At 47.3% G+C, this 24,579-nt stretch overlaps 1 protein-coding gene across 1 annotated transcript in view; it reads left to right on the plus strand.

The window, feature by feature from the left end:
• The first annotated feature begins 611 nt into the window (after positions 1-611).
• The window catches only part of TPO (thyroid peroxidase), a 172,920-nt gene continuing 148,952 nt past the window's right edge, over positions 612-24,579 (plus strand). Inside the window, exons 1-6 of the mRNA XM_032172472.2 lie at positions 612-705; positions 8,033-8,117; positions 16,479-16,648; positions 19,305-19,437; positions 20,280-20,431; positions 20,788-21,086. Of these exons, the coding sequence (XP_032028363.1) occupies positions 612-705; positions 8,033-8,117; positions 16,479-16,648; positions 19,305-19,437; positions 20,280-20,431; positions 20,788-21,086 (933 nt within the window). The remainder of the gene's footprint in view (positions 706-8,032; positions 8,118-16,478; positions 16,649-19,304; positions 19,438-20,279; positions 20,432-20,787; positions 21,087-24,579) is intronic.

Genomic DNA, 24,579 nt, shown 5'->3' on the forward strand with positions numbered 1-24,579 from the left:
TCCTGCTTAACAAAATTAGTGGCTCAAAAAGAGCCACAGAAAGCCTAAGAGAAGAAAACAAGGATTTGAAAGTAGAAATGATGAATTTTGAATCTTCTGTTTTGTCTTAACAACTGTAATTCTAAAATCATTTTATGGACATAAGAATGCTTTAAGAAATTCAATAGGCATTTAGGAGTTTTATTTATCACTTTTATAAAGACTAAATTTCTAATAGTATTCACTTTTTGCCACATAGTTACGTTAGGGGAAACAGATTTTTTTCATTCCCAATAATTATTCCCAGTACTGTTATACTATTTGACATCACCAAAAACTTAAATAGGTTATTACTGAGATATTTTGGCAACTGGAGATGCCAAACATAAAAACTCTGTTTTTGAATAATTGGGGCCTGGGAGGCCTGCTCAGCACTGCAGCTTCTGTGCACCTCCTGACATGGACGGCGACTCTGGCCTCCCAGACCCCAGGCCTGTGGGGGTCGCTCACTGTGGTACAGGCTGCGTGGAGTCAGTGGTGGGAGCCCCTCAGCAGGGAGACAAGGACGCAGCAGTTCTCACGGCCTTGTCAGTGCTTGATTGCATACTCTGTTTCCTTTCGTTAATTTTAGAATGAGAGCGCTCGCTGTCCTGTCTGTCACACTAGTTATGGCCTGCACAGAAGCCTTCTTCCCTTTCATCTCGAGAGGGAAAGAACTCCTTTGGGGTAAGTAGCAAATGCATTGTGGTCTTCTGGCCTTATAAAGTTATTTTTCACACTTACTAAAATAGAGGGCATAATGGTAGCTCCTGAGAGTCAGTTTAGGCCCCTGTAGTGTAGGCTTTGTTATGCTTAAGAAAAAAAAAATTGTAATTCTTGATTTTATAAGGATTGAAATACGTACGTTTCTTTCTTTAAAAAAGAGCTGATTTTCCTTGGATGACACAATAGAAAATTTTCACTTTTACCTATTCATATATTTGAAAAAAAAATTTCTTTGGGAGTGTTTTTCTTCCTTTGCTATAGAATTATTTTTTGTTAAATAACTTCTGTGATGTATTTTCTGGAATCAGTGTGCTACTATGTGAAAACAAGAAAGCTACTGAGATGCAGTGGTTAAAATAGTCACAGATCAAACTCTTTGCTTTTGTTTTGATAAAATAAATACAGTCCCAAACCCTGAGAACAAGTTTCACTGGAACAAACACTGCAGGGGTGTTTGCCTGGACATTTCACCCCATGGACACCGCTGGACACAGGAGCAGGTGACACCTCGCTGGTCAGATCCCTGGGCCCCTGGACACAGTCCTGAGGCCCCTGGAGCAGGTGACAGCTCACTGGGCAGGTCTCTGGGCCTCTGGACATAGTCCCAGGGCCCCTGGAGCAGGTGACACCTTGCTTGGCAGGTCCCTGGGCCCCTGGACACAGTCCCGAGGCCCCTGGAGCAGGTGACACCTCGCTGGGCAGGGTCTTGGGGCCGTGGCACAGCACTAGGACCTCTGCCCTTGCCAGCCTTTCCCAGGACTGGAGGCCTTGTCTGTAGTTCAGGGTCACAGGCTCTGGAGTCCTCACTGCTCCCAGCCACACCCAGCCCAGCCTCCTGCTGGGGGCCACATTTAACCCAATTTTTCTGCATCTCAGGACTTCACCACCATATTAGGAGCTGTAGTGAAGTCCATAACAGACTTGTAGGCTCCTTAAAAAACTCCCTCCCTCCACAGCCCCCAGGACATGCTGGTCACTGCCCACTCTGAGATCAGGGAAGCCATGGGGCCTCTCCCTGCCAGCTTCCATCCATGCCCCAAGGATGGGCTACTCACTCCTAATTCCTGTCCCTCACCTGCAAATGGAGAACACTGGAAAATTACTCATCACAGTCATTATTCACGAGCAAGAATGAGATACTCCATTTAAAGCGGTGAATGCAGTACCCCGGCAATCAACAAAAAATATAAAATTAAAATGGAGTCACAATATAAGGAACCTCAGGAAAAAGTGATTTTGCATCTTCCCAGAAGAAATCAGTCACTCTATCACCTGGAACATGCTAGATGTTCAGCCAATGGTTTGTAAATTAATTACTTTGTTATTTTATTTCATATTTAGTAAGGACCTGGTTGTATAAAACCATAGTAAAACACGTTAGAAGTCAAGAGCTAGTTATGAGCAAGTTATTATACATGAGAGCTAGTCAACAAAATATTTAAAACTTTGCAACCTGTTTTTTAATTTTAAAAATGACATTTAAAAAGCCATCAGGAATGCAGTATCCACAGCTTTTGCTAAAACCGTTTTTAAAAATTATTTTTCCATCTCTGAGCGATTTGCCCTTTTCCTCTTGCTTAAACTTTTGGTTGACACTTCACGAGTGCAGAGGACGGCAGCTGACAGCTGCCCCGTGTGCTGGGCACATCCTCCTGCCTGCTCCATTATTTCAAAGCTGACTTATTATTTGCTTGACATGTGAATGAGTTACTGAAAAAGACATTACGTGTCTCACAGTATTTCTACTGTACATCCTTTAATAGTGGTTTTGCAGCTTTAAATCTGTTTGGAAAATGATGATGCCCAATGACTGTGTGTGGGTCACCTGTGTCACCTGTGCTCACAGACATGTGAAGCAAAAACCTTGGCCTGCTCCCCAGCCCCTGTGCAGGACAAGCCAAAGAGCAGGCAGCGGCAGGGCCAAGAGGATCCAGGCTCCCCCTGGACCACACACGGTCACCATAAGCAGATGGTGCTCCGGGGGGTCCTGCTTGGTGGGTGGTTCACTGATTATGTGTCAGGCACCCATTTTACAGATCAAAACGTAGAGGTCTATAAGTCTCAGAAGCAGCAAGGCTGTGGCCACTCAGTCTCACGTCCCAGGTCTTTACAGAAAACCAACACACATCCTCATACTTTGGAAGCTTGATGATAAGTACTCAGTGAAAAGTATCAGGCCAGTGCTGTGACTCACATCTGTAATCCCAACACTTTGGGAGGCTGAGGTGGGAAGATCACTTGAGGCTAGGAGTTCAAGAACAGCCTGACCAACATGGCAAAACCCCATCTCTACTAAAAATACAAAAAAAAAATTAGCTGGGCGTGGTGGTGCCCACCTGTCATCCCAGCTACTCCGGAGGCACGAGAATCAGTTGAACCCAGGAGGTGGAGGTTGCAGAGTTGAGATCACACCACTGCACTCCAGTCTAGGTGACACAGTGAAAATCTACCTCAAAAAAAAAAAGGCGGGGAGAGAGAGAAAAGAAAAGCATCAGTCCTGGATAGAGTTTAGGTTGTATCAACTTGTCTGCAAACTGTAGGAAGGTGAGAATAAGAAGGGAAAGATCTCGGCCAGTGCTCAGACTGGGTGGGTGCAGGAGAGACTCTTGTTCCAGAGCAGGGTCCCCTAGGGTCAAAGCACAAAGAGAAATACACTTCAGCACCTGAAAATTCTCTAATAAGAGTCTTTGAAAATGTAAACAATCTATGCATGACCATTGTTGTCTAAGAGAAGTTTGTTATCAATCCCTCCTCTAAAGCCCTGAACAGAGTATTCTTCACCGCAGCCCTGTGTATTCATCACCACACAGGCTGAGAGGCATTCAAGCATTTGCGCAAAATCAAGATTTATGTGCAATTATCTTTATGGCAAATGTTCCACCAAGTTATAGCTGTTAAAAGAAAATAAGATGCAAATGAACAACAGGAAGCAGAGGCGCTGCCTGCAGCCTGGGAAAATTTGGGAAGCTAGCCTAATGAGTGAATTTGTTTTAAAAGGAAAGTTGGCAAACCTTATTCCAGTTCATTAAATTTCAACAAACAGCAATGATTAAAGTGAGAATCAACACACAACTCTAAACAGGAATCAAGCGCTTAGAATTAGGAGCAAAGCTCTGGCCTTGGGGGCTTATGGTTTTGGAGAAGAAAGATTTTGGCTTTCATTTATTTATTTTACATAAACAGCCTTTGGAACAAGGCAACTTCCTTCTTCTTTCTGAAATATGGTATGTTCTTGCCTAATGTGTCCCTGAATCCCACCTCTTTTATGAACAATATGAATATGCATAAAGGAGAATTTGGGGGAACCGTGCCACGCGCCTCTCAGAGCAGGAGCAATCTTGAGAAGGCGCAGCCAGAGAGCAGCGGGCGGCTTCTCCAGAGAAAGTAATTAAGTCCCGTGACTCCCTAGAATTCAGTGTTCAGTTCTGAAAAAAATAAAGTTCAGGTTCAAACTCCCTAAGTCTATGGTCCTTGCATCAGACGCCTCTTCCCTGGGACTGCTGGGAACTGAGGAAGGAAGGGCAGCTGCTGAGCTAAGGATAGCAAGGGGCTGAGAGCGGCCACCCCAGCTCCCTGGTGGCAGGAGAGCTAATGTGAGCTGATGGAAACTGAGAAGCAGCAGATAATGGAAAAGCCATCTGCCCTCCTTCTATTTGCCTAAAAGTAGTACATAAATCCACAAAAGTGACCCTTTCCCTCTCCAGCAGAAAGGACAGAAATTCATCACCGGGGACCCCAGGCCCTCAACAGCCTGGAACCAGCCCCAGAGGCATTTGTGTGACAAACCTGCAGCCCTGGCCTCCCTTCTGTAGTTGCCCCAGAGAGGCCTCCTCACAACGTGTTTCCCGGGAGCTCAAAGTCCTTTGCTTTGGTCTTGCAGCTTCTTGGAAAATGATTGTTCTTTTGCTGAGGGGCTGTGCAGCACAGCTCTAACGATCTGTTTGAGTTTCCATCTCAGGGCGCTCAGGGGGCTCCTTCGTGGAAGCAGGAGGCCAGGCTAATAACCCCTGTGAGTTTTCCTCCTGTGACTCTGCCTTTTGTCAGTCTAATTTACAATGCCCCAGAAACTTAATCTAAGATGCAGGTAGAGAAAAGGTTTCTTCCTCCCCTACAGATGGATGTCAGTCATCTCTATTCAGCCAAGAAGCAGTTAACCTAAACAATGAAAACACCACCAGTTCCAGTAGAGACTGGAGACTACCTGATGAGAATTATGTGTCTCTGGGAGGAAGTTTTCAATACAAAAATGGATTTATTTTGTGAAACTTAAAAGACAATAATAATCTGCAAGCCTATAAAAATGTTTTAATTCTGTAAAACATTTTACAGTAAGAAAAGAAACTAGAGACTAAGCAACATGTGATCAAACTTAAGTAACAATATATTAATATTGGTCAATAACAAGGAATGATCTCTCTAGTAACTGCCATTTTCAAGCATAGTAGAGAAAGATAAGCATGTTTCTTTATATTTAATCAGCTGGTTCTTAAATAATTGTCGAGTGCCTGCTGAAAACCAGCCTTTGGTCTTGGTCGTGAACAGCGCAGAACTTTGCAGAGCCCTGAAGAGACTCTCAGTGATAGGATGCATATACACAGGTGGTGTGAGTGACAGAGCCAATTTTATTTCTGGTACCTAAAGATCAGCAGGATCAAAATTTCATAAAGGAAGACCTGGGAGCTGGAGATTGACAATTTCATGGGATGAAGGATAAATTGTGCATTAAGTCCACAGCTCTGCAACATGGAGATGGGTCTTGGGCAGGTTGTGGACGTCCTGGATTCTGAGGAAGACCTGCACGCAATTCAGTGGGCGTCAGGAGCCTTCAGATGTTTTCGTCAAAGGCACAGGCACAAGCAGGCCTTGGTTTAGAAAGGTCACTTGGGTGACAGCAGGAGGGACAGAAGGATGGTGGGGAGATCAGTGCAGGAGCCAGTCGAGAGCTCCTTCTACTAAAGCAGTAGAAAGTGAGACTGGCAAGGGCCAGGCAGGAGCAGAAAATTCTCCCAGAGACGTTATGGGGAAATCCACACCACATCGTGAGTGAAAGGCAAGGAAAGCCACGGCTGGGCTTCTTGCTTGGGGACTTGAGCTGGCAGGGTGGTTATTTCAGGCTGTTAACACCCCCCAACAGGGAACAGAGGAGGATGGCGTGACTCAGGAGAGAAGTTCAAGTTGAAAACGGGCATTTGGGAGAGGACCAAAGGAGGGTGAGAGGAGAGGGCAAAGATCAGAGGAGCCAGAAATGCACCCGAGGTGACACTCACGGGAGGGAGACCATGGAGAGAAGAGAGCCACGGTGACCAAGGCTGAGAGAGACAGTGGCCAGAGATTGAAAGCAAAAGGCACGACGGCCAGGAGCACTGAGCGCTTGCCAGGCCCTGGACCAAAAGCCATGCAAACCTCTCTCTAAAACCATCCTAAGACGTAACTCTGCATGCTTACCAGGCCCTCGGCCCAGAGCTGTGAAAACTTCTTTCTAAAACCATCCTAAGACGTAACTGCACGCTTACCAGGCCCTCGGCCCAGAGCTCTGAAAACTTCTTTCTAAAACCATCCTAAGACGTAACTCTGCGCACTTGCCAGGCCCTCGGCCCAGAGCTGTGCAAACTTCTCTCTTCAGAGCACACTTGCGAGGCCCTCGGCCAAGAGCTGTGCAAACTTCTCTCTAAAACCATCCTAAGATGTAACTCTGCAGCTAGGAGAGAAAACTGCGCCAGGTGAAGTGAGCTGCCGCGTCACTTGGTGATTGATTTGTCTCACTCCAGAGCCCATGGCCGTCACCCCTCTGCCACTTAAGAATGCCAGCAACATCCCAAAAGCACCAGAGTCCTGGGGGGGTCGGGGGGTTACTGCATTTGGCAAATAAGCGGCCATGGCTGACCTCAGAATACTAAATGCTAGTTGAGTTGCCCGGGCAGTTGCAGCGGGTTTAGAAGGAAGTAAGAGGAAAATAAAGGAAAATTCCAAGTGTCTCATATCTCAAGCTTTTGTGGGAACAGGAGGTTCCCTGGCTCTTGACAGCTGAAAGAAATCTCCATAAAGCCCGGAATGCTGGTCCTTGAGGTCCATACCTGCCACCGGTCCTGCGATGCCCAGGCCGCCCCTCCCCTCTCGGCTCCTACTCACTCTTGGTGGCATCATCCCACATTGCACTGTCCCAAGCACGCACACACTGGCGTAAAGCCGGGTCCCCTGTTCAGATTCCACACCCAGAGCCCGCAGCTCTGACGGCTGTGCTGGGGGTCGCCGGCCAGCTGTGAGCCCATGCTGGGTGTCCCTCCCTCCCTCTTGCCCTTGCCTCAGGGAGCCCCACACCGGGGAGCTCTGTTCATTGCTCTCTGCCCAACCCTGAGGGGTCACCCTCTACCCCAAGTGCTTAACCACTGGTTACTCATCCCAGAACCCAAGAGAGATCCAGCACAGAGGTTTTCTTATCTTTGCTGTATCGCACTGTAAGAAACCCGGTGGCCAACGGAACAGACGGAGCAGGGCAGGGTGAGCAGGAAGAAGTGATGCTGGGGAATTTGTTTGCTCCTTGGGTGGGGACGAGCATGGAAGGCGCGTGGGGCTGAAGCCTTGAAGACCCTGCAGGCGTCTCTCCTGGACCGACCTCGCACAGGCGCCACGCTGGGCCATGGGGAGAGCAAGAGCCTGGTGTCCCCTTCAGGGACTTCTATTTGCTTTTAGGAGCCAATTCATTCCTTTGGTGAAGTATTGATGCTACACAGGTGAATTTAGTAACAGGACTGACGTGGAACACGGCTGGAAACACTGGCCATCTTCCTGTTACCCCATCCGGAGCTTCATGTTGTTACCCAGAAATGGGATCTTAACCTCTTTAACATTCCAGGTGCTAAAACAAATCACATAGGAATGTTTTCATTGGAAACTGCTGGTATAGTGGAATTATTTTATCTTTTATTAAGTACACAAGATAGGCAAATCTTATTATCAACTTTACCACTACCTCAGGTAACCAGTGATAAATGTTCAGAACAAAAGTTATTCAGAATCATCTGAAGTGGTTTGGGCAAGTGAGGAATTAAGGTGAGTAGCTCTCTCACCCCATCCACCAGGCAGCTCTGTGCAGTGGGGGTGGACGCCCCTCTGTGGCGGGGAAGTGAAGGCCTGTGGAGGGGAAGCGACCCCGGGACCTGGCTTCCTGCCTGTCCCGGAAGCCACGGGGGCATCACCACAGCTAGATGGGCTTGAAGGACAAAGCAACACTGTCAGTGAATCGCCGAACTGTCATTGCGCTTTGACCGTGTGATACTCTGTTCCGTAGGAAAGCCTGAGGAGTCTCGTGTCGCCAGCATCTTGGAGGAAAGCAAGCGCCTGGTAGACACCGCCATGTACGCCACGATGCAGAGGTGAGCCCTGCGGAGGGGCCGCCGCCCCGAGCGCCACCTACAGGCGCATCCGCCCTGACATCTGCACATGTGTGGCCTTTCACAATTGCAGATGAAAACCTGAAGCTTGCCGTTGTTAATTTACCTCCCCAGTGTCATGTGCAAGCAGCAGACAGAACTGGTATTTAATCTCCAATTCTTTCTTTAGCAAGACACAAAGGAAGAGCACCGTGATCCAATCAGCAATTACATACATCCTGGTTAAAAGACAGTAGAGACTGACGTCCTGATAGCAAAACCAGCCTCTCTCCTCAAGGATTAGGACAGATTAAGGAGGAAGAGAGAGACCTAGATCCCAGATCTGTGGTGTTGTGATGTAACTGTAACATTACCTGTGCCATAGAATAAAGAATTAAATGGGGCTCTCCTCCATTTTTGAAATAATTAGCATTTGTAATTGTGTAACAGACACCACTATTAAGAATATTGTAATCTCATATTACCTATCTAGTAAAAGAAAAGTAAAACAAAAAACAAAAAACCTGTAAAGCACTTTGTCCTCCCAAGCTTATTATTTTGTAGGAAGTTGACTAATAAGTATATAAGTTCTCGAGATACAAAATATCAAAAGATAGCAGTTAATTTATTCCAAATTTCTATTATTCCAGCCAGAAAAATACCTTATTGTTCATATTGGCTGCAAACAAATTATTATTTATTTTCTAAAAATTGAATCAAAGGGAAAAGAAAGAGAAATACTATTTCTCATAAACTCACGCACACTTTAGTATGTCTAAAATGGGCAGGAATTCCTGGGGAAGACATGACAGTGGGGGTGGATACCAAGTGCATAGTAAGAAGTATGTGCTGCTCTCTTAGTAACAATTTGTGAACCCAAGTATCTAAGACAGATCTCAGTCAGTTTAGAATATTTTAACAAGGATAAGGATGCGCCCATGACGCAGTGTCAGGAGGTCCTGAGGACACGTGCCCAAGATGGCTGGGGCACAGCTTGCTTTTACACATCTTAGACATAAGACATCAATCAATACATGTCAGATTTACATGGGGGGAGCTTCCAGGTCATAAGTAGATGTAACAGTTTTCTGACTGGCAATGGGCTGAAAGAATTATTATCAGTAGGACGGAATGTCTGGGTTATGTTAAGGCGTTATGGACACCAAGGTTTTATGAGCTTCACAGAGAAGAGATCGTGAATGTTTCGTATCAGACTTAAGGTCTGTGTTGATGTTGATGCTGGAGGGGTAGAAGGAGGCATGTCTGACCCACCACCTTCCATCATGACCTGACCCCGCTTTTCAGGCTAACTTTGGAATGCTCTTGGCCGAGAGGCGAGGTCTACTCAGGTGGTTAGGCGAGGACATTAGAATTTTATTTTGGGTTCACAAATTGCATGTTAACAGAACCCTTTTGAAATCAGTGCCTTGATCCTAAGGATGCATTAGAGTGAGGGAAGCCCGGGAGGGGCGTCAGCTGGGGAGACTATTGGAAAGATTTGCCTTTTGATAGCTCTCAAAAAATACACTATACACCTATTCCAACTATGTTTCTTTCCTTAAGAAATACTGTTTCTACTGTGGAACAGTCATTGTTCTAGATGCCAGGATACAGAGATGAGTTCAATCATTTCATATTCTCAGAAGTCCGTGCTCCTTCTGTAAAGACAGACACCTGAAGAGGGCACTTCATTTAGGGATGAATTTATTACAGATCATCAGGAAACATGATGATTCGTTGGTTAGAGAACTGACTGACTTTGCGTAAAAGTTTTAATAATAATAAAATACTTTTATCTTTCAAAACACATCTAGTTACGTTAGAGCCGAAAAGGAAAAAAAAAAAAACTTTTCTAAATAATAATATCCGAAGCTAGAGTGTGCCTAAGTCATTTCTTCCACTCACTTATGGATGGCAGTGTGGCCCCAGGCTTTTGGAAAGTGATAGGAAAGCACAGAGCCTGCCCACGGAAGTGTTTACGGAAAGGGAGCGTCTGAGACCACCCTACCCCTCTCATTCATCACTTCACTTACCTGGGTAGCATGGGGCCAGGGACAAAGGACTTTGCTCCCAAGGCAGATGGGGCCAGAGTTTTAGTGTTTGCGCTCATTCCCTGAGACCAGCTCCCATAGAGCAATGGAAAGGAGACCAGGGCAGGCTGCACACAGGAGGGGCCGCGTCTGGGGAGGGAGGCCCTGTGCCTGGGGACCCAGATCTTTACGATGTGCGGTGAGCACGCCGGCCCAGGCTCTGGGGAAGAGCATCCCTGTTTGACTGGAGAGTGCAGTGTGTTCTGGAGGAAGATACGAACTCCAGGGAGGCAGGGGAGGGTTCCGGGGCCTGCGGCCCAGGCTGCACCAGCAACCGGGTTCACCTGCAGCAGCTAGAGCCTGTGAGGGAAGCAGGCAGGGGCAGGATCTGCCCATCCATTGTGTCTGGGCCACCTGGCCAGGTGGGGCTGGTAGTCAGTGGCCCCATGAGTGTGTGTGTTGGGGGGGTGAGTGTGCCCTTGACCTGGCAGGCACCCCTCGGACAGGGCAGTGTGCTTTTCTCCCACCATGGCAAAGAGCAGGCACTGCAGAGCTACCCCCTCCACCTGCCGTAAGAGTGGGAGCAACTATCTCCCTTTCTCTCCTTCGTAATTTTATAATTTCGACATGGACAGAAGAAGCATCTGCATGAGGAGGCTGTGGGTCCGGGAGACCAGAGGCCAAGGAACCAAATGCTCCCATCAGTCTCAGTTGCTCACCCCATGGTCTGTCCAGGATCACACTCCTTGAGCAGTAAATTCATTCCTTTTTATCATTCAGGGACCATTTCCAATATTCACAATTCGCTGTGAGTTCCAGGGTGTATTCAGCCTGGAATATCTGCACCTAGATTGGTGACACCATTTGAGTCTGTTTACTGTTCACAGTGAAACACTCTGGGCATTACTGGGATGGCAGACAGAACAGCTAAAGGAGTGTTATTATTTAATCAAATGAAGCTATTGGATGATGTCCCCAAACCGAGAGCAATCCGGAGAATTCATGGGAACACACATTTGATGCATTGCTCTGTGTAGGCTCTTCACATTAAGAATGTGAAACCAGCTAGAGTCAAAATTTCCCTAATTTGAGTTTGATTTTCAGATACTTTGCTGCAATTAAGAGCCTGCAAGTGTCACCTATTAATACCTTGCTTACGTTCTGAAGCTGAGTTCTTAAAGTAACATGCAGCCCTGGCCTGGGCTGCAAACTGTGTCTGCATTCGGAATGACCCACGGCTGGGGCCCCCCGGAAATATCAACAGATGAACAGAGCAGACTGTGGCTTGTGGGGTGGTTGAAGCACCTTTCCAGGCTCTCCTGAACTGAGCTCTCTGCAGGCTGGGCTCTGCAGAACATGGACATGATGGGAAAGTGACCCGCCAGCAAGGGAGAGCCCTCTGAGCTGCACAGCAGCTGCAGGGACAGGAAGGGCTGGCATGGGCAGCATGGCCTGGGGACCTATCTGGGGGATCCACTGGGTGATACCCTCCAGGTCACGATCAAGAGCTGACCTCAGTTTCCCAGACCCCTGCTTTCCTGACGTACCCCTTTTGGGCCCAGATTGTGTTGTCCCGTGGGTGCCAGGCAAAAGAAGGGATGAAACAGGTGAGCCCTCGAGTGGGTGCAGGTGTTGTTCTAGGAGGCAGAGAAAGTGGATTTCATCAAAAGGAGCACCCTTGGCCTTCAGACCTCCAGAGAATTCTTGTCCTTCCTGTTAGCCAAATGTCTTGCTCAGATAGATTTTAGATAAATGTCTCCAAGGAAAGCACGCGTTTTGGGGAGGGTTGCTATCCTGTCTACCACGGCGAGTCCTGGGGAACCTGCACAGGTGCTTATGCTCTGGCTCTGCTGCTGCTGTGACTGACAATGTCACTTGTGTCCGGGCCAGGAGTCTCCTGTCTTTGGCTGGCATCCATGAACTGTGGCTGGCTAATCTGTTAGTTATAAGTAGCTACAATCTCAGTGTCCTCAAAGTTCATGACTATATAGTACCTTTTACGAACATGTCAGCAGATCTAAAACACATATATTTTATATTTTAAGTTAAATATCATATGCATTTGTATGTACATGAAGTTATTTCTAACATATTTGGTGCATGTGTATAATTTTTGTATCTTACTATCATCTCTATCGTTCCTTGGATGTCTACGTGATGCAAGCTACTTAATTTTCAATGAATTAATTTCCTCATCTGTAAAATTGGCATAATTATTGTATTTATCTCACAAGCCAATATGGTTTGGATGTGCGTCCCCTCCAAATCTCATGTTGAAATGGGATTCCCAATGTTGGAGGTGGAGCCCGGTGGAAGGAATTGGATCATGGGGGCGGATCCCTCGTGAATGATTTGTCCCATCCCCTTTGTTTTTGCTCAGTTACTTCACGTGAGATCTGGTTATTTAAAAGTCCGTGGCACCTCCCCCACTCTACTCTCTTGCCCCGGGACCTGTCCACTCCCCATTCAACTTCTGCCATGGTTGTCAGCTTCCGGAGGCCCTCACCAGAAGCCAGGCAGGTGCAGGAGCCATGCTTATATAGCCAGAAGAACCGTGAGCCAATTAAACTTCTTTTCTTTTCTGGGTAAATTACCAAGTCTCAGGTATTTCTTCATAGCTATGTAAAAATGGCCTAACACAGAAAATTGGTGCAGAAGAGTGGAGTGTTTCTATAAAGATACCTGAAATTGTGGCAGTGGCTTTGGAACTGTGTAATGGCATGGGGTTGGAAGAGTTTGGAGGGCTCAGAAGAAGACAGAAAACAAGGGAAAGTTTAGAACTTCCTAGAGACTTGCCAAATGACTGGACCAAAATGCTGGTAGAAATAAGGACAGTGAAGGCCAGGCTGACACGGTCTCAGATGGAAATGAGGAACTTACTGGGAACTGGAGGTAGAGGTCGCCTGTGTTATGCCTTAGCAAAGAGCTTGGCTGCACTGTGTCCAAGTCGTGGGGATCTGTGGAAGTTTGAACTTATGAGTGATGACTTGGAGTATCTGGCAGAAGAAATTTCTATGCAGCAAAGCCTTCAAAGTGTGGTCTAGCTGCTTCTAACAACCAACCATCAGATATGAGAGCAAAGAAATGATTTGTATTTGGAACTTATACTTAAAAGGGAAGCAGAGCATAAACACTTGGAAAATTTGCAGCCTACCCACCTGATAGAAAACAATATCCTGTTTTCAGGGCAAGAATTAAAGGGGGTTGCTGGAGTAACCATTTGCTAGATAAATTAGCATGACTACAAGGGAGCCGAATGTTGCTATCCAAGGCAACAGGAAAAGGGCCTCGAAGAAAGCATGTTATAAGTCCTCAGGACAGCACTGACTGTAACAAGGCCAGAGGTCTAGGAGGAAAGAATGGCTTCAGAGTCTAGACCTTGGGCCTCTTTGTCCTGTGCAGCCCAGGGACACTAATCCCTATATCCCAGCTACTCTGGCTCTGGGCTTGGCTCAGAGGGGCCCAGGTACTACTCAAGCCACAGTTTGAACAGTACAAGCCATAAGTGACTATAACTTTCACATGGTGTTCAGCCTTCAGGCTCACAGAATGCAGGAGTTAAGGAGACTTGGTGGCTTCCCCTAGATTTCAGAGAATGCATGAAAAAGCCTAGTGCCCAGGCAGAAGCCTACTTCAGGGGCAAAGCCCTCTCAGAATACTAGGGCCATGCTGAGGGGAAATGCGAGGTTGAAGCCCCCACACAGAGTGCCCACTGAGACACGGCTTAATGGAGCTGTGGGAAGGGGGCCATCGCCCTACAGACCCCAGAATGGTAGATCCACCAGCAGCTTACACCCTGCACCTGAAAAAGCCTCAAGTGCTCAACTCCAACCCAGGAGAGCAGCCAGGTGGGCTGTGTTCAAGGAAGCCACAGGGGCAGAGCTGCCCAAGGCCTTGGGAGCCCATTCCTCACACCAGGGTACAGGACGCAGAGTCAAAGGAGATTGTTTCCGAGCTTTAAGATTTAACAAATTGCCTGCTGAGTATAGACTGGTGTGGGGCCTATCAACCCTTTCTGTTTGCTGATTTCTCCCTTTTAGAATGGAAAAATATACCCAATGTTGGTGCCCCCATTGTATCTTGGAAACATATAACTGCTTTTTTCTCAGAGGCTCATAGGTAGAAGGACTCATCTCCAGATGAGACTTTGGACTTGGGACTTTTGAGTTAATGCCAGAATAAATTAAGACTTTGGGGGACTGTTGCAAAGGCACAATTGTATTTTGGAATGTGAGAAAGACATGGGATTTTGGGGAACGGATAGAATGATAAAGTGTAGATGCTTTTCCCCTCAAATCTCATGTTAAAATGTGATTCCAGATGTTGGAGGTGAGGCCTGGTGAGAGGCGAGCGGATCGTGAGGGCAAATCCCTGATGAATGGTTTAGCCCCATCCTCTTGGTAATGAGTCATTTCTTGCCCAGGAAGTCCATGTGAGACCTGGTTGTTTTACATTGTGTGGCACCTGCCCGCTTGACCACTTGCTCCTTCTCTTACCATGTGAGACACCTGCTCCTGCTGCACCGTCCACCATGACTGTGGCTTCCTGAGGCCTCCCCAGAAGCCAAGCAGATCCTGGGTCCATGTTTACACAGCCTGCAGGACCTTGAGCCAATTGAATCCCTTTTCCTTGTAAATTACCCAGTCTCAAGTATTTCTTTACAGCAATGCAAAAATTGGTTAACAAGTAAGCTTTTTAAAAATTTATTTTTGTAGTATATATTTCTGATGTGCAAAATGGTGTTTTGATATACAAATACATAATGAAATGATCACTACCGTTAAACAAAATTAATATACCCATCACCTTCCATAGTGATTGGTGTGTACGTGTGGTGAGAGCACTTAAAATCTCTCTTAGCACATTAGTTTTTAGTGTTCAATATTATTAACTATGGAAGGAATACAAGTGCTTAGCACAGCACCTAAAACTTTATTTTCATTCAGTAAGCACTATGTATTTTGTTATTATTGATAAACAAAATATAAACAATCCATTTAATTATGGCAGAACAACTAGGTCACTTTTCCCAAAGCCACAGTGGGTGATTCTGAGCCCTGAGCCTCATGTCTAACTTGCAGAGGGAAGGAGGTTCTCCTGCCAGCTACGTAGTTCTGTCTGGCCTCTGACACTCGCATACCTGCCAACACCTCCCCCACTCTACTCTCTTGTTCCTGCTCTTGCTCCGGGACCTGTCCACTCACACACCTGCCGTGGTCACTTGGAAAGTGCTGGCCTCCTGTCAGCTGGAGAGGCCCCCCCCTGCAGGCGACTCAGACAGGGCAGCTGTCTGGAGCCCCCAGAGCACAGTCCGCTGTGGTCACTCTGCTTCTTCTTTGAGGCCTGGCCCTGCCAGCTTTGCTGTCAAAGGTGATTGACTCAACGCTCAGACAAGAAGGATGGTGAACTTGCTGTAGTCCTCCCTTGGGTCCTGGAGACTCAGTAATTCCATTCTGCAGGTGGTTGGACAATGCTCTGATCCACCCAGGTGCTGGCAGCAATGTTGCAAAGGTCACCTCTGTGCTCTCTCTCTAGGTTCCCCAGGTCCTCAAATGCTAGTAGGCAGGCCCGCTGTGAAACTTTGGATTGGTTCCCTGTAGCTGCTGCTGCTGAGAATCTAAAAAGGCCAGGTGCCTGTGTGGGAGACCAGGAGTAAGGGGAGGCCTGCAGGTGAGGGGAGGCCCCAGGTGAGGGGAGGCCCCAGGTGAGGAGAGGCGCCAGGTGAGGTGAGGCCTGCAGGTGAGGGGAGGCCTGCAGATGGGGAGAGGCATTCAGATGAGGGAGGCTTCACATATTTCTTCTTCCGTGAGGGTGTGTTTAGCTCTCACTGTGAACAGCTTTGCTGCCCCATTCTGGGGCTGCACTGAGCCGACACTCTGCACTGGAGTGGGAAGGGAAGAAGTTGGAGCTGGGACACAGGCAGCCTTGGCAGGCATTGGCTCTGAGATCAGGGCAGGGCCGTGCACTCCCCAGTATCCTGTCTCAGTAGCTGGGACATAAACAAATCATGTCTCCGTTTGGATATGATGGCCTGTCAGCAATTGTTATGAGAATCCAATTCATTCTGATGTGGCAGTTTTGTAAAGGGCAAGGATATGCCATTTTCCTCATCATTCAATACTGATGCGTCACTTACAACCTATTCCTGTTCCTAAACCCGATGACCCCATGGACAGCAACTGCACATGTTTTACCTGTGCACACCCCGCAGTTCCCATCACATTGTCTGGGACACGGTAGTTACGCAATAAATGTCTGCTTAATTAATTAGTAACTAAGTATCAAAGCTACCATAGACAAATAATCTATTTTATATCTTCTTTATGTGCCATAGAAACCTCAAAAAAAGAGGAATCCTTTCTCCAGCTCAGCTTCTGTCTTTTTCCAAACTTCCTGAGCCAACTAGCGGAGTGATTGCCCGAGCAGCAGAGATAATGCAAACATCAATACAAGCGATGAAAAGAAACGTCAACCTGAAAACTCAACAATCACAGCATCCAACGGGTAATGTGTGCCCCTCTCCCCACTGAGAAGCGGCAACTCCCGAAGGAGGACGCCTTGACTTTGTCCAGGGGCTGCTTGTTCAGGGCATGTTTTTTACTTGAGACCAAGCAGGATGGGACTCCAGCTCTTTCAAAGCATACAAGCTGCAATTTTTAAAAATGTTTACCAAACAGTCTCAACATCTTATTTTTGTTACTCTGGAAAATAGCTGTTTCTCTCCTATTCAAATCAAATTTGAAAACCAGCTCAATAAGCTAAACATCCATTTTTTATGGTATAAAATAATTTAGGAATTTTCCCATAGCCCCCCTCTTAGTTAAAACTTGGCGAGCTCATTCATAAAATCTCTTCAGTGAAAGGACTTCATGTGGGAGGCAGCGCGTCGCAGGGAGCCCCATCTTCCCACTGAGTTGCTGGTGCCTTAGCAGAACTACCCAGGAGCTTTGAGAGCCAATTTACTCATCTCTAAAATGAGGACAGTAGCACTGCTCACTCCAATGGCTATCAGAAGACCAGTGCATAAACCAGGAGCAAATGTCATTATTTCTTCAGCTCTAAAGCACTCTGTGGGCATAAGATACTGAGATGGTAATGCAGGCAGTCAAAAGGCATATTGGCTTCCTATGATGGGGAGCAAGTAAGCGAGATGTCTTTTTAATTAATTTATCAAGAATTTTTTTCTGTGCAGTGCCATGAGCTACTTGGCCTCTGAGTTCTTCCTTCTAACTAGCTATAGATCAATTTGGTGCTGGTTACTTAGCTTTTAGAGTAAGACAAACTTGGCTAAATCAGTATTAACCAGAATTCTCAAATCCTAAACTTAACAGTGAAGTTTAATTAATTTCATAGCAAGCTAAGATTCATTTGAAATGTCCTTTGTTTCAAACCATGTGGCTGAACGATGTTTCTAAGAACTCTTGGTCCACTGTCCTCTTACGGGACACTGTCCTGTCCACTGTCCTGTCAGGCCTCCTATGGAAATGGCAGTTCCTGACGTCCGAAGATGTGGGTCTTTCTGGTCCGTGCCTTAGAGCCACATGCTCACTGCCGGGTCTGTAGACATAGAAGTTTAGGAGAATAGGCTGAGGTATTTGGTCCAGGCTACAATGTAGAACTTAAGGACTCCATAATTCAGAATGTTTTAAAATGATTTCCGTTGTAAGCATAGCCCACCTAGAAAATTTAGAATGCGAAGAACCTAAAAAGTTTTCCCATTACTTCATCACAAAGCCAGGACTCCATTAAAGGTCAGTGCCTTTCCTTCTAGGCTGCTCCTTCACGTTGGTCTTGTGTGTTATATGACTGTGACCTAATAGTTCTTTTTTTTTTTTTTTTTGTTGTTGTTGTTGTTGTTGAGATGAAGTCTCTCTCTCTTGCCCAGCCTGGAGTGCAGTGGCGCCATCTTGGCTCACTGCAAGCTCCACCTCCTGGGTTCACGCCATTCTCCTGCCTCAGCCTCCTGAGTAGCTGGGATTACAGGTGCCCACCACCACACTTGGCTAATTTTTTGTATTTTTAGTAGAGCCGGGGTTTCACCATGTTAGCCAGGATGGTCTCGTTCTCCTGACCTCATGATCCACCTTCCTTGGCCTCCCAAAGTGCTGGGATTACAGGCGTGAGCCACCGCGCCCAGCCAGTGGTTCTTTTCTATTGCACGTGATTTGTTGTCTGCAAGCACCTGCTTGAGGGCATTCCTGTCAAGAAGAATCTGTGCTCAGCTTTTTGAAGAATGCATAATCCTCCACTAACTGAATGCACACTGCAGTCCAAGGTTCACTTAACTGTTCCCATAGAGCCATTCCCATTGGACTGTTAGTGAGCATTCATGATTGAAAGACTAGTTTGTTTCTCTCATATCTGAAAATGGAATGCATTCCTTCCTGGCTTTTTTTTCTATTGAATATCTCAATTTCACTGGTATCTTGTTAATCAAAGTTTTGTGGCATTATCCTCAAAGATTTATATAAACCATCTTGGAGAAGTAATCAATGATTACCTCTACCAATGGACAATAAAGCCACTCTCACTTTGATTTGTTGAATAACATATAAATTATACTGACAGAATTGATACAAAAAAAAAAAAAAACCAGGAAATCGTTTCCTGGGCTCTTGTCTCATCTGGAAAGGTTTACAAGGGAACCAAAAATCAATACGAAGGAAAAATGAAAGGTTTTATAGATAAGTGTACCATCTTCATCAAGGCAAGATTTTTTCTACATGAGGGTTCGGGATAAATTCTACTCCTCACTGTCTTCTAAAGCACGGGGGCCATTACTAGGCACACATGCCTCACTGTTCCAATGTGATGAATGCGCCCTGGAGATGTGCTCAGTGAGAGTTGATGGTAACTGCAAAGTTACTTGCTGACTTATCCCCCTGAGGGCTGAGAGCTCTTAGATTGCTTTTCTGAAAGATCACAGAGCAAAAATAAATTTTAAAACCCCCACATTCCTAGCAATAAGGAAGCTCAAGGGAATTAAATGAGTGAGCACTTGATGTAAAGGGAAAAGGCAGATTTTCTCAAAAACAGTGACCCCAGTTACATATGAATCCCAAGTTCAGATGCTGGAGCCACTTTTGAGACTGCAATAGAATATTTATTAGGTGGATTTGTGGTTACAAGCACAAAATTCATAGTTTCCTATTTTTCACAGATGCTTTATCAGAAGATCTGCTAAGCATCATTGCAAACATGTCTGGATGTCTCCCTTACATGCTGCCCCCAAAATGCCCAAACACTTGCCTGGCGAACAAATACCGGCTCATCACAGGAGCTTGCAGCAACAGGTATTGTCTGTGGCTTTTCTTAATCTTCTCGTGAAAGTTGGATCTGAACATGACTAGATGCCGTCATGAAGGAGCCTCTACCACCACTGGTGGATCTGTGCCCACACCTGAGCCCCTGGTTCCTGTCTTTGGCCTCCCCAACGTGGCCTCCTGCACGCCTGGTGGTGCCTCAAGCAGCGTGCCAAGCAGCATTGTCATTCCCAGCCACAACATCCCATCCATATGGGTGCTTACAGGTGACTCTTAACCTTCTGACCCCACAAATTCCACCGCCGTTCACCTAATAGCTCAAGCCACGTGCTTAGGCACCATCTTTGATTTCGCTAACTCCACTACCCATTGTTTCCAATGCACCCCCAAGACTGTCACTTTTACCTCCAAAATGAGTCCTCTCCACTCCCTGTCACCTTAGCTGAAGCCAAAATAACCGTCCAGCTGCCATCACGCAGTGGTCCCCTCACTGGTTCTCCTAATTTAACTCTTGCTTTCCCCGTTCATGCTCCCTGTTGTGGCCAACATCATCTCAGCACCCTCCTTCTCAACTCCCTCCCTCAGTCCCCACTGCACTCAGAGTGAGTTCAGATCCACCCAGCAGTGGCGACTGCCCACCTCCTGTGGTCCGCAATGGCAGGAGATGGACAAGAGTTTGGCCACACACAGAGGCATGTGATTCAGTCTGGGGTTCAGAATGGTTTTCTGAAGAAGGTGGTACGGGAGTGAGCCAAATCTTAAAGGATGAGTGGGCATTTCTCAAATGGTCCACAGGGTAGAGGAGAGGGCTTTGCAAAGACCAGAAAGAGCAAGACGCGTTTGGGCTGAAACACCAAGCCTTTGGCACACAGAGGGGCAGAGGGAGAGCAGCCGGGATTGTGGCACCTGTGGGGTCTGGGGAAGCAGTATGCCCGGTGGTCACCTAGAAGCTTTGTCCCAATAGTGTGGCGCCAGGATGGCTACAGGCTTGATGTTCAGATGTTCACCGATGCAGGCAGCACAGGTGCTTAGCATGGAAGAGCTCCTCAAAGGGACTCAAGCTCCTCGCTGCTGGGTGTGCTGAGGTCAGAAGGAAGATGCCCCGCCGAGAGAGGGATCAGCGGGACCCAGGCAGAGCCCTGGCCTGGACAGGCCATGTCCTGAGACAGAGAGCAGGGGCTTTGCGACAATGAACAGGAATCCGGGTCCTGGGTATATGATGATGGTTAAGAACAACAGCTTTGCAGCTGGACAGCCCTGGATTTGAAACCTGGAATCACCACCCGTCAGAGGGCAGTTTGTTTCAATTCTTTGAGCTGTAAGAGCTTGTTTGTTAAGCCCACAGCAGGAATGCATAACCCGGCCATGTGTAAGGACCAGATCTTAGGAGTGCGGAGCCCCGGCTGGAAGAGGCAGCCTGTGCTGAATGCGGAGATGGGTCAGGACCACACAGGAGGCTGCTGTCCATCCCTCCTGCCCTGAAGCCTGGGGGGGTCTGTGCTTTCCCGTGGAAGTGGGCTCAGAGGTGGAGACGGCACGTGTCCTGTCCTCAGAGCTCAGTGGGAGACATAGATGTAGACAAAGGATGCACAGGAGATGATGCCTGGGAGTACGGGGACACTGAGGTGGCTGGTGGGATGCACGGCTGGAGGGACCAGGCCAGGATGGAGGAGGAGATGGTGCTGGGGGACCTGGGTGGAGGAGGGGAGGGGGCAGGTGCACTGTTGAGTCAGAGGCCAGAGTGGAGATGGCTTGGACTACATGGGGAGGAGCAGGGTCTTCAGCAGGGCAGGGTGGGGTCTAACCTGCAGGTGCATGTTGAGGTTGGGGATCCCTGGGGACAGTGGTGTTGGAGATGTGGGGGCGGGGCTGCTCTCTGAATGGGTTTCATACTTCTGATTTTATTAAAGAAATATAAGACACTGAATTCTGCATTCCTAAGCACGATTAAGAATCAGCGAGTCATACTTCCCGTATGTTTTCAACACCTCTGGCATGTCTTAAACAGCAGACAGCGTTAACAAGTCTGAGACTCTCCGTGGCCCGAAGCACTTTCCACCAGACGGGTCCCTGATGGAGCTCTTTGGGTTCTAGGTTTTCCTTGAGACCTCCTAACTTTTTTCCATTTCCTTTTCTGCCCGCTGCCTTCTGCCTGTCAGCCATGACCCAGACCTCAGGTGCATTCTGATGGCTTTCCCCCAGGAGGTTGACTCAGGGGCTGCCCCCTACCCGCCGCCGCCCCACCTGGCCCCATGTCCCTCCTCTACGTCAGGGGGATGATGAATTCAGCCATGTGCAACATCGTGGGGATCCTGAAAGCAAATGACAGTGGAGGGTGAATTCCAGTGCTTGGGGAACCCCTGAGCAAAGCCGGTTGGCCTCACACATGCTCTAAATCTTGCTTGATTTACAAACAGAAGAGAAACTTCACTGGAGATTTTTTTTTTTTTTTTGCAAATGCCTGGATTAAAGAAAAATGAAATATAAGCCCGACCATTCTGAGACTGCCAACTAACCTGTTTAACTAGGAACCTTCCAGCAGGGCAGACCAAATAATGCAAGACTGAAGCCAGTCAAAGCTTTTCTCCAATGACGTCTACATCCACCTGCAAAGCCTGCCCCGGGTCCTGCAGTGGAGCCTCAGCCTTTCTTTGGTTTGGTGCTTCCTGGTTTGTAAATCATGTTCACTCAAAAAAAACTCTTTAAAAAATGTATTGTGCCTCAGTTTACATTTTAACAACCTCACGACCAGGGCCTCAGCTGGCAGCAGTGAGTTCCTGCTCGGCCCTTCCAAGAGGCCCTGCTGCTGTCTTGGGCGCCTCTGCCCCAGCTGCCGGGCGGGCTCCACTGACGCTCCTGGGAGAATCTCTGCTGACCACACAACGATGTTGGCACTGGGAGCTGTGATCTTGGGACACTTAGATCTGAGCTGGTTTCTCTCCTTCTGTGGTGACAGCTACAGTTTTCATTAAGAATTTACAGCATCTGGATATAAAATCTCCTATGCTTAAGGCTTCACACATTGTATTCCACCAAAAATAAAACATCTGCTCAGAAATCGGTCACTTGTTTTTATAAAAGTGAGCCACAGAGGGCCCCTGCCCCTTGGCCTCTGGGTGGTTTATTTTTTCTCTGCAGACTGAGATCTGTTAGTGCCAAAGCCCACTAGGACCAAGCTCAAATTTATTCATGCCCAATCGTGATAAAAATAGCTCAAACAAGCAGATTTTTAGCCACTTGGAGCCCACCTCTTTGCATCTTCCACAAAACCTCTCCCAGCATCTCAGGCTGTTGGTAAGATACAGCCTTGTGGTCATCAGACCCCAGGTCGCTGCTGTCTGTGGAGTTGCCTGCCCAGAGACTCCCCCTCCACCTCACCATGTTGCTGAGTAATGTCACCAGACACAGAGACCCTCTGACTCCCCACCATGAGTTCCTCGCCATCCTCCGCATCTGGGTGGTGGTCCCTCACCTTAGCCTCTGGATGGTCCCCTGCCTTGAGGGAGGTCCCCTCTTCTGCACTTGTGCCCAAGAACCACCCCAAAGGCATGTGTGTGTCTCTGCCTCCCCGATCCTAACTTTTGCCTTGCTCAGCCCTGAGTTCCCAGAGCTTCCCCACGCCCGCTAAGTTGTGAAGTTCTCTCCAGCGGTCTCCTAAGCCGCTTCAGTGTCCCTGTCAGTCACCAGCACCTGGTTCCCCACCCACACCTTCCCATCCTTGCCTGGGCTGGTGCCGACTCACTAGGTCCCTTCCTGCCCCAGGGGAAGTGACCTGGCCTCTCCAGGCACCCAGAGACTGTGACCGTGTCCTTGCGTGGCACTAGCTCTCTGGCCTGGGTTTGGTTGCCTTTCTCTTGACTGTTTTTGATTAGTGTGTCGGCTATCTCGGGTGAAATTTTCAGCTTAACACTCCATGCAGGAGGTCCCCAGTCAATATTCTCAGCACATCACCATATGGCTGTCCTGATGGTGCATATTATATCTTCTTATAGAACATATTAATACATGGGCTTCCTTACTTGATCCTAAAAACCCAAATATGTTTTAGAATTGTCATTGCAACTTCCCGTCAACATGTTTAGCATTTGTTTTGTTGAGGTTTGCTTTGGTTTTTCACACATGGGATTAAAGAATTAAGGTAGATATTTGTTTCTGATACATCATTTTTAACATAGAGAATTTATATTCCTTTTGATTAATTCTGGTGATTAAGCTTTGCCTCTATATCCTTGCTGGGTCAGATGATGAACTTTTTATTCCAGTTATGAAGGGCATGTGGGTCCTCTGCAGTGAGTTTGGACTTTTATGTTTGAGGCTCACCAACATTCCTCAAAAGGTTTTGGATAATTAAATCTCGCATTAATCATTTCCCTTTGATTGTCTAAAATGTCACCCATGTTTCTTTCTGATTGCATTTGGCTTTTGTTTTCGTTTTGTTTCTTCCTTTTGTTTCTAACTCGGAGGCATATATTTTCTTTTCCTGCTTGCCTGTTCCTTCCTGAAGGTCGTTTCTTGTCCCTCACCAGCCACTGCTGCCCACTGTGCTGCGTTTCCGCTGTGCTGCGTTTCCGCTGTGCTGCGTTTCCGCTGTGCCGCGTTTCCTGCATTTCCAAGCGACCTTTGGGTGTTGGCTGCAATGACATCTTTAAGACAAATGTTAATTGGAATTAACTTTTGAAATTCTAAATGTCAAAATGGTGGATTTTAAAACTCATTCATTAGTTATTAACACGGGAACATGGCGGCTGCAGCCTCGGCTACAGCTTCGGCGGCGAAGGTCAGCGCTGACGGCAGCCGGCACCTGACGGCGTGACCGACCCGAGCCGACCCAGATATATAGCTTCCATATAAAAACAAGATGTCAAAATACATATACTTTAAACTTGTATTCAGCAATTAATGTTTCAGCATTTTAACTTATATAGAAATGAGACAGACATTTCATGAATATCTATTTAAGATTTCACGTTACTGGAGGGTGGAGCCAAGATGGCCGAATAGGAACAGCTCCGGTCTCCAGCTCCCAGCCCCAGCGACACAGAAGACGGATGATTTCTGCATTTCTGCTTGAGGTACCGGTTTCATCTCACTAGGGAGTGCCTAACAGTGGGTGCAGGACAGTCGGCTCGCGCACAGTGCGCTTCACCGACTGTCCTGCACCCACTGTTAGGC

Source organism: Hylobates moloch, unplaced genomic scaffold, assembly GCF_009828535.3.
Source record: "Hylobates moloch isolate HMO894 unplaced genomic scaffold, HMol_V3 SCAFFOLD_13, whole genome shotgun sequence".
NCBI classification, from domain to species: domain Eukaryota; kingdom Metazoa; phylum Chordata; class Mammalia; order Primates; family Hylobatidae; genus Hylobates; species Hylobates moloch.